General features: G+C 34.7%; 1 protein-coding gene across 2 annotated transcripts in view; it reads left to right on the top strand.

Moving 5' to 3' along the window:
- The window catches only part of CSMD3 (CUB and Sushi multiple domains 3), a 1,250,820-nt gene that overhangs the window by 1,073,706 nt on the left and 161,757 nt on the right, over window positions 1–15,357 (top strand). For both annotated transcript variants that reach the window (XM_056128239.1, XM_056128292.1), the window contains 3 exons: window positions 4,248–4,372; window positions 10,853–10,949; window positions 13,636–13,740. In XM_056128239.1, the coding sequence (XP_055984214.1) occupies window positions 4,248–4,372; window positions 10,853–10,949; window positions 13,636–13,740 (327 nt within the window). The remainder of the gene's footprint in view (window positions 1–4,247; window positions 4,373–10,852; window positions 10,950–13,635; window positions 13,741–15,357) is intronic.

A 15,357-nucleotide genomic window follows, 5' to 3' on the forward strand; every position in this document is an offset into this window, starting at 1 on the left:
CATAAAGCTTTCTACATTCCTAATGATTTCCATCTCAATTGCATTGTTTCAGTTTCACAACTCTTAATGCCATCAACATTTTCATTTTTTTCCTGCCCTAGTAAAAAAAAAATAAAAAGCAAAAAAACAAGGAAATATTCAGTAATTTGCAGAACCTGGCAGAGTGAAATTACACAGTTGACTGGAACGCATCTCTATCAGACATAAGTGAATTATGTGTATCGTTAAAATGGCCGAAGACTAAGGGGATGCACAGACGTAAATAAACAAATGAAAAGAGCATTTAATCACCTTCTACATATCTGTCACACCAAGCTTCTCTTAAGCAAGTCATCATAAAATATTTTACTAAGTACCTTGTATTTGGAAAAAATATAAATGTAAAAAAATATGCCAGACTAAGTTTTGCCTTCAAATTTGACCTCGTTACACTTCAGATATTAAAAAAAAATGAGTCTAGTAAAACCACAAGCTTTCCACCCTCTGAGATTCTGATTCAAATAACCCCCTGCAGCCTCTAATGGCTTTGACAATATATGGCCTTAGGCTTAAGTACTTCTGTTAGTGGGAGGTCTCTTTTGAAAATCCCCTAAAGCTGCCACTTACTCCTTTTAGCTATAAAGTCTTTAATTACCTGCTTATTCCATCACCCTTATCTTAGTTCTTTTTCTCCCCACAAGTACTTTAGAGACCCAGAAGAAATTATTTTTACTTATATTGGTTGCATAGCAACACTGCCTATCTCACCTTTCCTCCAAACTGAGAAAGAGACACAGAATGATGTTAAACCCTAATTCATAGATTATATATTCATCCATAAAAAGTATTTTATTAAATATGATGATAAAAACATTTACTGACACTTTTTGGGAGTACTATTAAGCACCACCTCATTTAATATGACATCAACACCAGTAGCCGGATATGATCATTTCTCTCTATTGAGAATGAAATCTATGTGGTTGGAGACCAAACTAGTAGCATTTGAACCAAGATGCTTGATTCCAAAACCCATCCTCTTATCCATGTCTTATGTTTTATAGTATTGATCAGAAGGGAAATTTACCATATATGTACATGTATATAAATATATTTATATGTGTATATAAGTACATAGAAATACAGATACAAATATGGTTTTTCACTGTTGTTCTGTTTTTATTTTGGGATTATACCTCAGCTGTTCTCATGACTTACTTCTATCTTGTGAGCTCAGAAAATCATAATGAATTCCAGGGATTAATTATCCTGGTTCTGCCAGCCACATGCAAGAAAGGGCCCTGCCCTCTGTACTATGTAAAGGTAAAAGGTAAAGGCCCTCCCGTTGATCGTCGATTTGCTCAAGCGGGCCCAGTAACGTCTCCATTGGAGACTTTGTTGTTACTGTGTCTGGCATATCGAATACTCTCGGTAGCTTGCCAGGCTCTCCGAGAGGGGTGGAGGAATCGAACTCGGGTCTGCCATGTTGGCCGCTTGTAAGGCAAACGCCCTACCCGCTGTACTATGTATATGGTTCAATATTTAAATACAGAGTTTTAAAGTAGGAAACAATTATTGATATATATTTCAATATATATGGAAAGTTAAACTTCCTCAAGTATTCATACGTTAGTGAATTTTTGTCTTACATTTTGTTGGTAAAACAAAAAACTGACTGAAATTTGTTGAAACAAATATATAGGATTTTCAGAAAAATACTGGGGAAAAGTGGTGGTCAAGAGGTAACTTGTGACCATACAATATTAAACTGTTGATCAGTTTATTTAGCAAGCATTTATTGAGAACTTTCTAAATGTCAGTCCCTACTCTAGGCACCAGAATCAAAATGAGAAGATAAGATCCCCGTTCTTATGCAGCTCACATTTTACAGAAACAAACAGGAGACATTATTAAATATGTTTTCTTCATTGAGATGGTAACATGTGCTTTAGAGAAAAGTTGAAGTGGGTTTCTTAGAAAACAACGAAGACTTGCTGCTAAACAACTTAGATACGCTGCTGATTTATATTTCCGTGAATAGAACAGCGACGGTGAGGCATGTATAAAAGCCTAGGAAATGAGTGTATATAGAGACTCACAGGGGAGACTGGTCTCGACATATTCCTATAAGAATCACAAAATTATGAAGCATGGTAAATAAGTCTGGAGACAAAGTAATAAATGGAGTTAAGTGAGCCAGAGTAGAACCAATTCGTGAAGATGGTAGAAAGCTCTGAGGAGTTTGATTTCATGTGTTTGCTTGTTTGGAGCCACACCTGTGGTTTTTTTCAGTACTTAGTCTTGGGTTGCAGCTCAGAATTGACTCTTAATGTAGTTTGGGAGACCATACCGGGTGCCCAGGTGCACATATTTGCACACTACCAAGTGCCGTGCCCTCTCTCCAGACCCAGGTTTGAATTTTTCTTTAGTGCCATGGGGATCATTCATGCTAGGAGTGATTCATTCTTTGTTTCTAAAAAGTCACCGAGGCTAGTGTAAGTATGATTGAGTAGAAGCAACAAAACTGACTAGAACTCTATAGCAGTAATAGAGGGAAATGTTCATGGAGATTCAGATAGGAAGATTTGGTAAAAGTGATAACAACAGGTAAACTTCATGAAATTTTTAAAGACAAACCAACAGAGTTTATTGATAAATTATGAATATAAAATATGGATCTGACTATAAGAGAAATTAAGGTGAATCCCAGATCTTTTTAACTAAGAACTGGATGATTGCTTGTGGTATTTAATGAGATAAAGGACAGTATTGTAGTACGCTGTGGCAAGTTCATAAGTGATTTTCTTTCCCATTCCACCACCTCTCTATAAGAGATCCATTTTCATACAATCTACATCCTGTGACTATTATTTATTGATAGCCATGACTTCTACCCACACTCTCAATAGTGTGTCTAATAGATAATTTCTAATTTAATATTTTCAACATAATAGTCTTCAATCATTCCCCCACACATACTCTTCTCCATCTCAGCAAATGTCATCAGCATTCATCCAGTTCTGAGGTCAAAATTTTGGCAATGAAAACAGAGTTCCATAAAAAAAACAATAATAGTGGCAGTTCAGATTCATTATTTTAAAGACATAATATATATATGTATATATATATATATATATATATATATATAAAGGCCCTCCCATTGATCGTCGATTTGCTCGCGCGGGCCCAGTAACATCTCCATTGGAGACTTTGTTGTTACTGTGTCTGGCATATTGAATACTCTCGGTAGCTTGCCGGGCTCTCTGAGAGGGGCGGAGGAATCGAACTCGGGTCGGCCATGTTGGCCACTTGTAAGGCGAACGCCCTACCCGCTGTGCTATCGCTCCAGCTTTACATATAAAGCATAAGTAATTGTAGTGTGGAAGTTCTGTGCTAAAGCTGTATAAGAGCATACGTGATGTTATGGGAAGCATTAGGTAGGGGCACTTAATAGACTTATGAAGGATAAAGAGTTAATACTGGATGTTCATTGTAGGTATTAGCCAGGTCTGAGAGAAGGAGGGCATGCCATTTCACAACATTACCAGTGTTTATTATTTTGGTTTACTAGATCTGGGTGGGGAATCAAGATGGTAAGGAAATCTCACCCTTCTTCTAAATATACTTTAACACTCCATAGTACTAATATCCTTCCCCGACTGCCTGGTAGATCTCCTCCCTCTTCCATCCCCCTCCCCTTTCAGGAAGTTTCCTTCAGTGGTCCTTGACCAAGAGTTTGTTTTTATTTGACATTGTCTTGTTCCTGGTTTGGTACATAAGATATTTTGCGGCAAGGGTATAGATTTTAATAATAATATGTATGGTATAATTGTTGAATTAATGGTATAATTTATACCATTTTAAGATCACCTATTAGCGATAGCACAGCGGGTAGGGTGTCTGCCTTGCACGCAGCCAACATGGCGGACCCGAGTTCGATTCCTCCGCCCCTCTCGGAGAGCCCGGCAAGCTACCGAGAGTATTCGATATGCCAGACACAGTAACAACAAAGTCTCCAATGGAGACGTTACTGGGCCCGCTCGAGCAAATTGATGATCAACGGGAGGGCCTTTTTTTTACTTATTAATATAATTATAGTTTTTAACTTTTTATACTGTAGGTGACTTATGTTTCAGCCTTCTTGTAAATACTAAAAAATTGTATGATTTGGTGTGTTTCTAAATCTAGTGCCTAAGTTTATCTCTGACCTTTTAATTTAATCTTTTGCATTAGAATTAACCCTCTATCTTGAATTGCTTTACTTTTAGTGCCCTGTGGTGGAATTTTAACTAAGCGCAAAGGGACTATCTTGTCTCCTGGATACCCTGAACCTTATGACAACAATCTGAATTGTGTATGGAAGATCACAGTGCCAGAGGGAGCTGGTATTCAAGTAAGAAGATTCTGATTATTCTTTCTGTGTTTGAAGTTCATCTTTTCAGAGATTATAGAATTAAAATAATTTTCAAAGATTAGCCAATGCTATTGGCTCACCTGGTTGAAATGACTAAGAAACCTTTTTTAAAAAATGTTTTAACCTGCAAGTAATCAAAAGCCAATTCAAGAGAACAGAAGCAATAAGAAAAATGAATATTGCTGCATAATATTTAAATTCTTGGGAGATACGGTTCACGGATTATATCAAAGGTTCAGTTGACTCATTTCTGATCTGGTTATTTCTATTTCTTACTGTCTTCCTTAGTATGTTTCTTCTGTTTTTTTTTCCCCCTCAGATTCTTGAGATAGATACAAAAGCCCTAGGCATTACAATCTTACATAACAATAAATGGTAGCTAAAATGAAATGTCTCTCTTATGTACCTTTTGTTATGGTTAAGAGAACTCTTTAGCACTTTGAATAGAAAAAGGGTTACTATAAGGCTTTAGCTTCCTTTGAAACTCAGTTAGTATCCATCACATCATTTTGATTGTTAGCACTTTGGGGGGAAAGGAGCAAAGTAACCACTTTGTTTTACAAGGAAATGGCTACTCCATAAATTCATGACAATTTATTGCCAAGTTGATGTATACTCTATGAAAAGTAATTATGTTTCATAAAATAAGTCTATATTTCATAAAAAATAAGTTGACTATTTCCCCAGTTGAGCTATAAGATAGCCCTTTATACATGGAGACTTATATGTTAAGGATGGGAAATGAAAAAGCCAAAACCTCATGCATGAAAACTCAAATGAGGTGAAAATATCATTATGAGGCACCTGAGGTAGTGCAGTAGCCAGTAACAAAAGAATCTGCCTTGTAAGCATGAGGCTGATTTCAATCCCGGTGCTGACTACTTAGGCCATGGCTGATTCTGCAGGCGTGGAGTTTTGAAGCTTGTTTAGGAGTATAAAATCGCCAGATATGGCCACAAGATGTATGTGAGTACTACAGCTCAAAATAGGTGGTCACCCTCACCAGGCCAGGTGTGTAGTCGTAGCAAGCAGGGGGTGCAAACACTGTGATAAATAATTCACCTCCCTGCAGTCATGTTTATCACAACTCAAAGTGTGTGACATCCCCACCCATAAGCACTGTAGCCAAGAGTGCAAGCACATGATTACTTGGGTGAACCCTAGTTATCACCACAGATTGATGAAAGAACAATCACTTGTATCACTTGTAATCCCATTGCTCAGCGATTTGCTCAAGTGGGCGCCAGTAATTTCTCCATTCATCCCGGTCTTGTACTAGTGTAACCCAATGGCATCTGCTCATCCCCAGAACATGAAAAGCATCAAACCGTTCGTTCAGGATCTTGACAAAGTAGTCCGACCATCTCATAGGTGGGCGGCAAGGAGTTCTTTTGACGTCCCGTGGAATCCAGTCAATAATGGCTCTCATCCAGCGGTCATCTCCAAATTGCATTACATGTCTGGCTCATCCGACTTTTGACACCTTGGCAAATGAGGCAGGACAATAGGGAAGGAAAGGGAACTGTGATATTCAAATCCAATCCAATCAGGAAACCTATCATGGAAATATTTTTAGCAAAAATACTAATAATAAGCTGTTAAAAACTATCTTTAATTTTTTTTTTTTAAATCAAGGGTGCTGGTAGGATGCTTGCCTTACATGTGGCCAACCTGGGTTAGGTTTTTAGCACACCTGGTTCTCCTCTGAGGCTTCAAGGAGTGATCCCTGAGCACAGAGCCAGGAATAATCCCTGAATACTGACAGGTGTGGCCCCACAGGAAAACAAACCAAAACAATTCAAAAATTTGAAAACATCTAGTGATCATTGTTAGGTGCCCTGCAGTTCAGTTAACTAAAAAGAAAATATGCAACCTGTACACTTAAGAACAATAAAAATTGAAAAAAAAAAGATCTATGTTAAACATCCTCACTAGCTCTTCTATTAATTTATTGTCAATTTTTAAAATTTTGAAGATAACCAGTAAATTCTGTAATATTATCCATGGAATTAATGATGATTCAGGGGGGTTCATATGTCAAATAGCATGGAATATTAGAAATGAGACAATGCATTTGAAAGCTTGGTAGAACATTCCCAAATGATCTGTTTATAAGTTTATGAACATTATCCTAGATAATTTATCTATCTATAGATATTAGTCTTTCTATTTCACTCTTTTTTTTTCTAATCTACTACTTGTGGGCATTTTCTTTCTCATCTTCTGACTCATTTTAATTATGTTCATTCTACTACTTGATTACTCATGTACTACAGTAAACATGAGTACATGTTTAGTAAAAACAGGTCAATATTTAGTAAAAACCTCAATATAGTAGAGTATGTAAGTTACTTTCTTTGCATGCAACCAACCCAGGTTCAATCTCTGGCACCATATATAATGCTGTGGGTTCTTCAGGAAGTGACTTCTTAATCAGAAGAACATAAACTAAGCAAAAATACAAAACCTGGTAACAGTATAAGCTCAAATACACAAGACACTCAATGTCTGGTATGGCACGAGCATGCAAATCCACTTAAAGATTCCCTTGGATAAAACAAAGTATTTGAGCAATCTCTCTCATCTTAAAATAGTAAAACTCCTGACTTTTCTTAGTTCTCCTTAGGTTTTGTCATCTTAAAATATGGCCATAGCATCTAAGATCTAATTGTGCTGCTTTAAGAAAGCTTTATCACAAAGGACTAAATGCCAGTAAATTTATTTCATTATATAACATAATGTGCATATACATATGCCTCATTTAAAATTTTAACAACTTTACTGAAAAATATCTATTTAGTATACTAAAGTGAATGCAATGCTTACGTTTCTCTAATATTCGTTTGGTTCAAAATAAGTGTGATTAAGGACATATATGAATACACAAAAAATCATATATGACTTAAAATGCACCAATCAGTGATGGTAGAGAGAGAATACATTTGGAAAACTAAACTAGCTACCAAAAACATAAGTGATTTTCTTTCTGTAGACTCAGAAAACAGACCAATTTGCTTACTAATATTACAAAAAGAAGTTTGTGATGAGGAGTGTACTGAAAAATACTGGAGGGAGAATTCAAAGGGGTTACACATAACTAAGTTGTCACGCAAAAAAGAAAATAACCATTGGAAAAAAATGTTGGCTACTTAATTTTGTTCTTTTGTAGAAAGATCACCTTGAGTTAATGTAATCTTATTGGGGGAGGAATGTAGAATCTGAATGTCTGTAGGAAGGATACCTGGTATTGGTGACTGGAAATGTGTTATCTGGTAAAGCTGCCCTATTGTCCTGACGGACAATGCCATCTGTGGAGAATGAAGTTTCTCAGAACACTGAACGAGAAGTTGCTTATTCTTACATCTTTTACTTGTCTCCCTTTGATTCTCTGTGACAGTTGGTCTTTAGTCCTTCACTGGAGTCTCAAATTCTCTCTCTCTCTCTCTTTCTCTCTCTCTCCTTTCTCCCTCTCTCCGTGTGTGTGTGTGTGTGTGTGTGTGTGTGTCTGTCTGTCTGTCTGTGTATGTGTGTGTCTCAACACAGGTGGCAATTTGGGTTACTTTTCTGTGATTGCTGTAACAGAATGCCATAATCTTAATACCTTAAAATAACAAAAACATACTTTCTGATAGTTCTGGGGGCCAGAAATCCTAAATCAGTTGTATGATGCTGAGTCAAAAGTTCAGGCATGGCTTCTCTCACCCTCCAATTCTCTCCTGCCCATACTCTGTGGGGCAAAACCTTTCTCACCTTCTCTTACTTCCGATGGCTGCCAACATTCCTTGGCTTCTAATTTGCAATGATTTCAGGCTCAGTGATCGTTGCCTTCTCCTTTTCTGTCTGTGTCAAGTCTTCTTGGTCTGTTTCTTATAAGAACTCATTGCTGCATTTGAAGATGACATGAATAATCAAGATCACCTGCCTAGCTCAAGGTCTTAGTTTAATCATATATTAAGACCTTTTTCCTTAAGAGGCAACAGTTATATGTTTCAAGAATTAAAAACTGTTTTCTTTGGGTAAGATAACTTTCTTCGATTGATGTGTGTGTGTGTGTGTGTGTGTGTGTGTAACTAAATTTAGTTTGTTTGTTTCCCTCATAAGGTGACACATTTTAATGGAATGTTTACTATTCCATAATCTCAATAAATCAGGAAAAGTGATTTTTTTCTTAATCCCCCCTCCCTCAATTGCTTTTCCTATCCAGTTCACACAAAATCTAGTAATTTCCCCTATACTAATATCGGTATAGCCTATGTTGCTATTGCTACTGGCCCAATCTCTGCAAATGACTTGAACCCATTTTAGTATTTCATTGTTCCTCACATGGCCTATTGCAATAGGTATTGTATTGTCTTTCCTCTTAATTTTTTTCCCATAGCAGAGTGTTATCCTATATTTTAAGCTCAGTATGATTATGTTCTCTGTATCTCCACTCTCCACACAAAAATGTACAATAGACTATTCTTCAGTTGACTAATTATGATGGCAGTTTCCATCTTCATATTCTCTCTCTCTGCCTCTCTTAGCTAAGGCATATTAAATCCTTAATATATACTGGGCACTGTTCTAAGCTAAAATTAACTAATTTAATTTTCTAAGTGTCTGAATTGTATATCTTTATTATAATGATTTATGTAAGCAATCTAAAACCTAGAAAGATTAAGAGCTCTTCTAGGATTACATATCAGTGAGTAGAAGAAGCCAGAAAAATTTGCCTGTCTTTGCATTCTAACTCTCATTCCTCTTTTATTTACCCACTAAGCTTTTGTCTAACTTTCCTGTACTTTTCAACATAGTATGCACATTTCCTCTGATGTAAATACCTGCCCTGTGGTTAAATTGGATTACTGACGGGTCACTAAATCTACCGCATGGCATAGCTACTCAAAATTTTAATAACTCCATAATTTTTTTTGGTGGAAAACACTCTGTGTATTTGCCTCATCTCAAATATTATCTCCTACATGAATTTTGACATTTGTTTAGCTGATGTGATCTTTCCTTCCTCTGCATTAAGGGGAAGGACAATTTAGCTATGAAGAGAGTGGCTCATTGTTTAAGAAGGTTAGATGGCAGTCATACAGCTTTAATTTTCATCTTATCCTGAAACACTGCCAGTGGGCTTAATGCCTGTCACACTGGTAGGGTATCTGTCACCATGTGGCACTCACCCTGGAAATGAGGTTCTTGCATTCACCAAATTGGAAGGCTGTTGATGGATTATTTTATGGATAAGAAATGTTTGATGAATCCAAATTTTGCTATTATTTAGTGACTGAGTGTAGTACATATGCAGATATCTGTAACAGACTTTAAGTAAAATAAATGTGCTTCAATAATATTATTCTGTTTTCTCCTCCAAAACGATAAATTATTTAATAACCAAATACAAAAATAGATAATATCTGTAGCTGTGAGGCTCCTGTAGGTTGTAACAAAAGCTGGAACTGCTACCGGTGAAGTGGAACTAAATAACATATGTCACTTTCCTTAAATAAAACGCAATAGGCATAAGATAACTGAATCCCGGCGTTTCCCTTATCAATTGAGGGGTGGGGGAATTCATAATAATAGTGATTTAGTTATCACAACCCCATTCATAAAAGTAATCTTTAAAATATTACCAAACCAATTTTTATAATATCAGTCTGTATCATTCACATTGGGACTTACTCAATACGTCTGTAGGTTTAATGACTTTTACTTTAATAAAGCAATGCTAGAAAATTGAGCAAAGATTATGCAAAGAAGAAAAATAATACGTGTTCAAGAATAGATCTCATTTGAAAACTACGGGACTGGGGATAGGGTTTAGATTGTAGAGGACAGGCTTTCTATGTACAAAGTTTTAGGTTCAATCTCCTGCAGTTGTATTACTCCTTGACTATTGCTAGGTTTGGCCCTGGTGGCATCCACAAGAACTGTATACACACACACACACACAAAAAAAACATGCATACATTATGCATATGAATTTACATGGCATACATATGTATATAGTATAGTTTCATATGTTTGTGAACCACAAATCTGGATATGTTCTAATAGTTAAAGCAGACAAGAAAACGTGGTGTCAGTGATATGAATTGAATGGTCCAAAACATAAAAGTTGAGTAGTTATTTGGAAAATGCATTAGTATCCCTGGCACGGAGACACTGGACTAACCCAGAGCTTCTAATAAGGAGAGTTCTTTGAGATGGTAGCAAACATTCCCGGCATCATAGCTAATGCTGTAAAGTCCCCTCCAGGGTCTTCTGATAAACATCAGCTCTTGTTGGCCTGGTCCAGAATGGTGAAGGGCAGTTCTGTCGCATCCTTTCCTGAAGGACTGAGATAATATCACCATGGCTTTCAATGCTTTTTTTTCAAAGATGGGGGATGCAGGGTGGATACAAGTGGACAATAGCATATTTACCTTATAGAAATATGTGTTCTTACTCAAAAATCTTATTTCACAGGTACAAGTTGTCAGTTTTGCTACAGAACATAATTGGGATTCACTAGACTTTTACGATGGAGGTGATAACAATGCTCCAAGACTTGGAAGTTATTCAGGTAAATTATAACATTGAGTTTAATTAAAATACAGGTGTGATCATTAATATTAAAAGAATCTCCCTAAAAGGAGCTCCAGAGAACTTTGATCTGGTAGCTTTAAATTATTTTTTAACAGTGAATCAAATTTCAAGGTTAGATGTTTAAAAGGCTTTTTGAGATAATAAAATCAAAATCGCTATTTCAAACTTTGTTATATTCTCTTATATTGTGTAATTATTTACACAATATGTCAGTGCTGAGATTCGCAATTGAAATCTGATTTAGGAATAGCATATGTACCCCTTTTATTGAGAGAATGAGAGAAAGAGAAAGAGAGAAAGAGAGAGAACATGAATAATTAAAATTATTAATTTTAGGTTAAAATTAGTGTGTAGTAATTATATATAGCCACTCAATAGAATGTTATGCAGCCATTAAAATATAGTGTGTTAAAAATGGTAAATGCTACAAAATACTGTTTAGAAAGAATAAATGTAATATGAGATTACTTGAATGAATAAAATATATACATATGTACCAAGATTGAAAGAAATAAGATATAATATTTGTGTTTATTTTATGCGAGAATTTAACTGATTTTTAGGTTTCTCAAGATTTGCTAAGGGTTTAAATATGCCTTGGGGGATATAAAAGGTAAAATCAAGTTCTACTTTTATTTTAATTAGTCTCGGCAAGCTACCGAGAGTATCTTGCCCGCACAGCAGAGCCTGGCAAGCTACCCGTGATGTATTCGATATGCCAAACACAGTAACAACAAAGTCTCCAATGGAAACGTTACTGGTCCCGCTCGAGCAAATTGATGAACAACGGGAGGACCGTGACTACTACCGTGATTGTATATTTTAACTTTAGGTGCATGAGCGTAGATAAATTATGAACTTAAACTTTTCAGATATTCTGAAAAATGTTTGGAATGCTTTTTTTAAAATGTAGCATGATAAACAAGTTTTTGCCATCACCTTTACGAAAAGGTAAGAATAAATCTCTAGAGTAGGAGTTATTTGAGGAATAAAAGATTTTAATTAAATTTCAATTTAAATAATTCTCAGAAAACTATGAAGGTTTGAGTATACTTAAGTTTATAATAAAATATTAGTATAATACGTTGATAAATGGAACCATGGAAATGATATAAATTCAAAATAACAGCGATTGATTACTTAGTACTATTGATCACTGAGTCCTAGCTTTGTGTGAAAATTGTAATACATTTACTTATTTGATCTTTCTAGCAGTTCCTGTAGTTGCTGGAGGTTTAGTAAAATTATGTTGCTTGAAGTAGTTGTATAGAATGAGACCGTGACCCAATTGCTATGACCCTAGAACCAGATCTCTTTATCACTAAGACCCTCTGAGAGATTTTAGGCAGCTTGAGTGAACTTTCAGTTTCTGGCTATCTCTGTCTTCAGTGATACAGTCAAAACACCATTGGCAGAGAAAAGTTCAAGAAAAAATACCTCAAGTTCAGGGAAAAAAGTGCAAGTATGTGGTCTATAAAAAAAAAATTTCTGGATTCTTCTATAGAAGGATCAAGTTAAGGTCCAGAGTTTTGTAAGCGAATATTTAACTAGTTGTTTTTATTAAATAAATCAGTCTTAAAACTTGGGTTGTAAATTTGAGTTATAAATTTCAATTCAAATAATTTTCAAAAAATTATGAAGTTTTGTTTAATCTAGATGGAACCATAAAATGGACATTTATTTTTGTGTTTGTTATTTGAAATTGGTTGATTTGCAATAAAGACATTAAAACATTAATGTGGAATAGTCAAAAAGTAATGAACGGATTAGAACAGATGCTTTTATATTTTTAATTCAGTAATTTAAAAAAGCAAAAGTTGATTTTCTTCATAAATTGAGAAGAATATAATAATAATGTATTTGCTGAGTTGAGACTAACTTCAGAAGACATAACTTATCTGAGAACAATATGCATTTTTAACATTAAAATAAAAGTGATTTTATATCTCTTCAATGTATCTGCTTCTATACCAAAATAACCACCAAACTACTAATATCCTCCCAGTTCAGTCCATTGAGCCCTTCTTCTTTCAATAATCCTCTTCCATATATATTTTTAAAAATCTAAGTAAAGAACTATATTCTAAGTTTGTGTCTTTGTTTTCGGGCCCCACACCACTGATGCTCAGAGGTTAGTCCTGGCTCTGTGCTCAGGAATTACTCCTGGTGGTACTCATGGTACTATATAGTGTACTCAGAATAAAACCTGGGTTGGCCCCGTAGAAGGAAAGTGCCCTATCCACTATACACTTTTAGGATTATATCCTCTGAACCCATCTAATATTTTTATTGTAAATTATATAAAATTTTTATAACTGAAATTATTATCTTGTGAATGAAATATTGATTGAAGTATGTATGAATACAAAAGTTTTATTTTATGTCACCTGCAAAATTTATTGCTTTAATGTTCATTATCTATCTTCTCCTTTTCTGTATTTAAGGCATGGAACTAAAATTATTTTAAAAATCTATCTCTGAGATGAGATAGTCAGGAATAGTAAAACGACAGATTCATGTGAAAAAAACATTTTAAATTTTCTTTAGAAGCCTCAGCTTACATAATTTTAGCGGTATTCTATTGTTTATTTAGTAATTAGCATGTAGAGTTTTACTATGTAGTATTTAACATATAAAATTTATTTTTTTAATTATCATTTCAGGAACAACTATACCACATCTTTTGAATAGTACATCTAATAACTTATATCTAAATTTTCAATCAGACATCAGTGTTTCTGCTGCAGGATTTCACCTTGAATACACAGGTAAATAAAACATTAGGTGTTATTCAGGAAAATCAACAGCTAGCTTATGTTGATTTAAAATACTACTTTATGGAACATAAAAACTAAATTGATTTTTTAAGAGAAGAGCTGGTCTTATATTTTTTAAATTTTGAAGTTTTCCAATTCAATTGCAAACATTTTTTTGCTTGTTTGTTTGTGGATCACACACTGCAGTACTCAGACCTTACTTCTGGCTCTGTGCTTAGGGATCACCCCTGTCCTTGCTCAGGGGACCACAAGGGGTGCTGGGGATCGAACCCAGGTTGTCTGTGTGCAAGACAAGTGCCCTACCTGCTGTACTATCACTCCTTCTGCCTCAATTGCAAATTTTTATTGAATACATTTATAATAATTTTTGTTATAAATTACAGAAAAATAATACTTTTAAAGGTTCATTGATTACAACTTTTATGATTCTAATATGTTTCTGTCAAATGCCACAAATATCCTTTATTTTTACCATAAGAAAATTGGTTAAACAATGGTGTTAAATATCTAATAATCTCTGTTAGAGATTTTTTAAACTATTTTTGTTGGAAACACATTATTATGTTCAATAAGTGAGGAAAACTGGTCCACATCTGATTAGCAAATAATTTGTGTTACTAGTGTATCATAATTTGATCTTTTGAACAGAGAATTCAACACTTAACTGCTTTCCTTAAGGAAACATAGTGAATTTAAATCTCATTTGGTGAAGATCTTGTAAACCAAAAACCTTCAAAGAAGATTCATAATAGAAATTTAATAAAAACATCTTTAATCACTATCTTTAAACAGTCTGATTAGAACTATACAGGGGAAATTCCTAATGAGGTTAAACTTTGTTACTTGATCACTTGACTTCCCGTTAATCATAGATTTGCTCGAGCGGGTGCCAGTAACATCTCCATTTGTCCCTGTCGCGTGCTTATATAGCCCAATGGCATCTGTTCCTTCTAGGAACACGAAGAGCCTCAAACCAGTCATTCAAACCTGATAAACTTTATTACATAAAATGTTTTTGCTTTGTTAGTGAGTATTTACCTGTTACAACTAGTTGTTTCTATAAAATAGACAATCAGGACTGTTAATATTTTCTAAATTACTATCTGACCCAAACTCATTAATATAGAGAATAACTTAACCATTGGTAATGAATGGCAATAAGAACAAATGTATATCTATCCACTCTAATTTTATATGTATATCTATCCACTCTAATTTTCTAAGGGCCACTCAAAGTGAATTGGATTTAATTTGTTAACTTTGAATTCATATAATCTAACTTAAATATTCTCAGAATCATGCTTACTTTTAAACTGATCCCAGGATACTTTTTAAGAATTGTTTTATACAGGATTTCCACCCCAAAGAGCAAGACAAACATACACACACACACACACACACACACACTCTCTCTCTCTCTCACACACACACATACACATGCACTCACAGACTATAAAAATGACAAAAATACACACACTATATATATATATAAAGAAAAGATCAAGTTTAATATGGTAACTAATTTGCAAAATTGCAAAATTATATTCTATTAAAACATGATAAAATTATCAAATTATTTAGACATTAAGAAGCCTTAACAAATCAAAA

The sequence above is a fragment of the Sorex fumeus genome, unplaced genomic scaffold (assembly GCF_029834395.1).
Source record: "Sorex fumeus unplaced genomic scaffold, SorFum_2.1 ptg000002l, whole genome shotgun sequence".
Taxonomy (NCBI): domain Eukaryota; kingdom Metazoa; phylum Chordata; class Mammalia; order Eulipotyphla; family Soricidae; genus Sorex; species Sorex fumeus.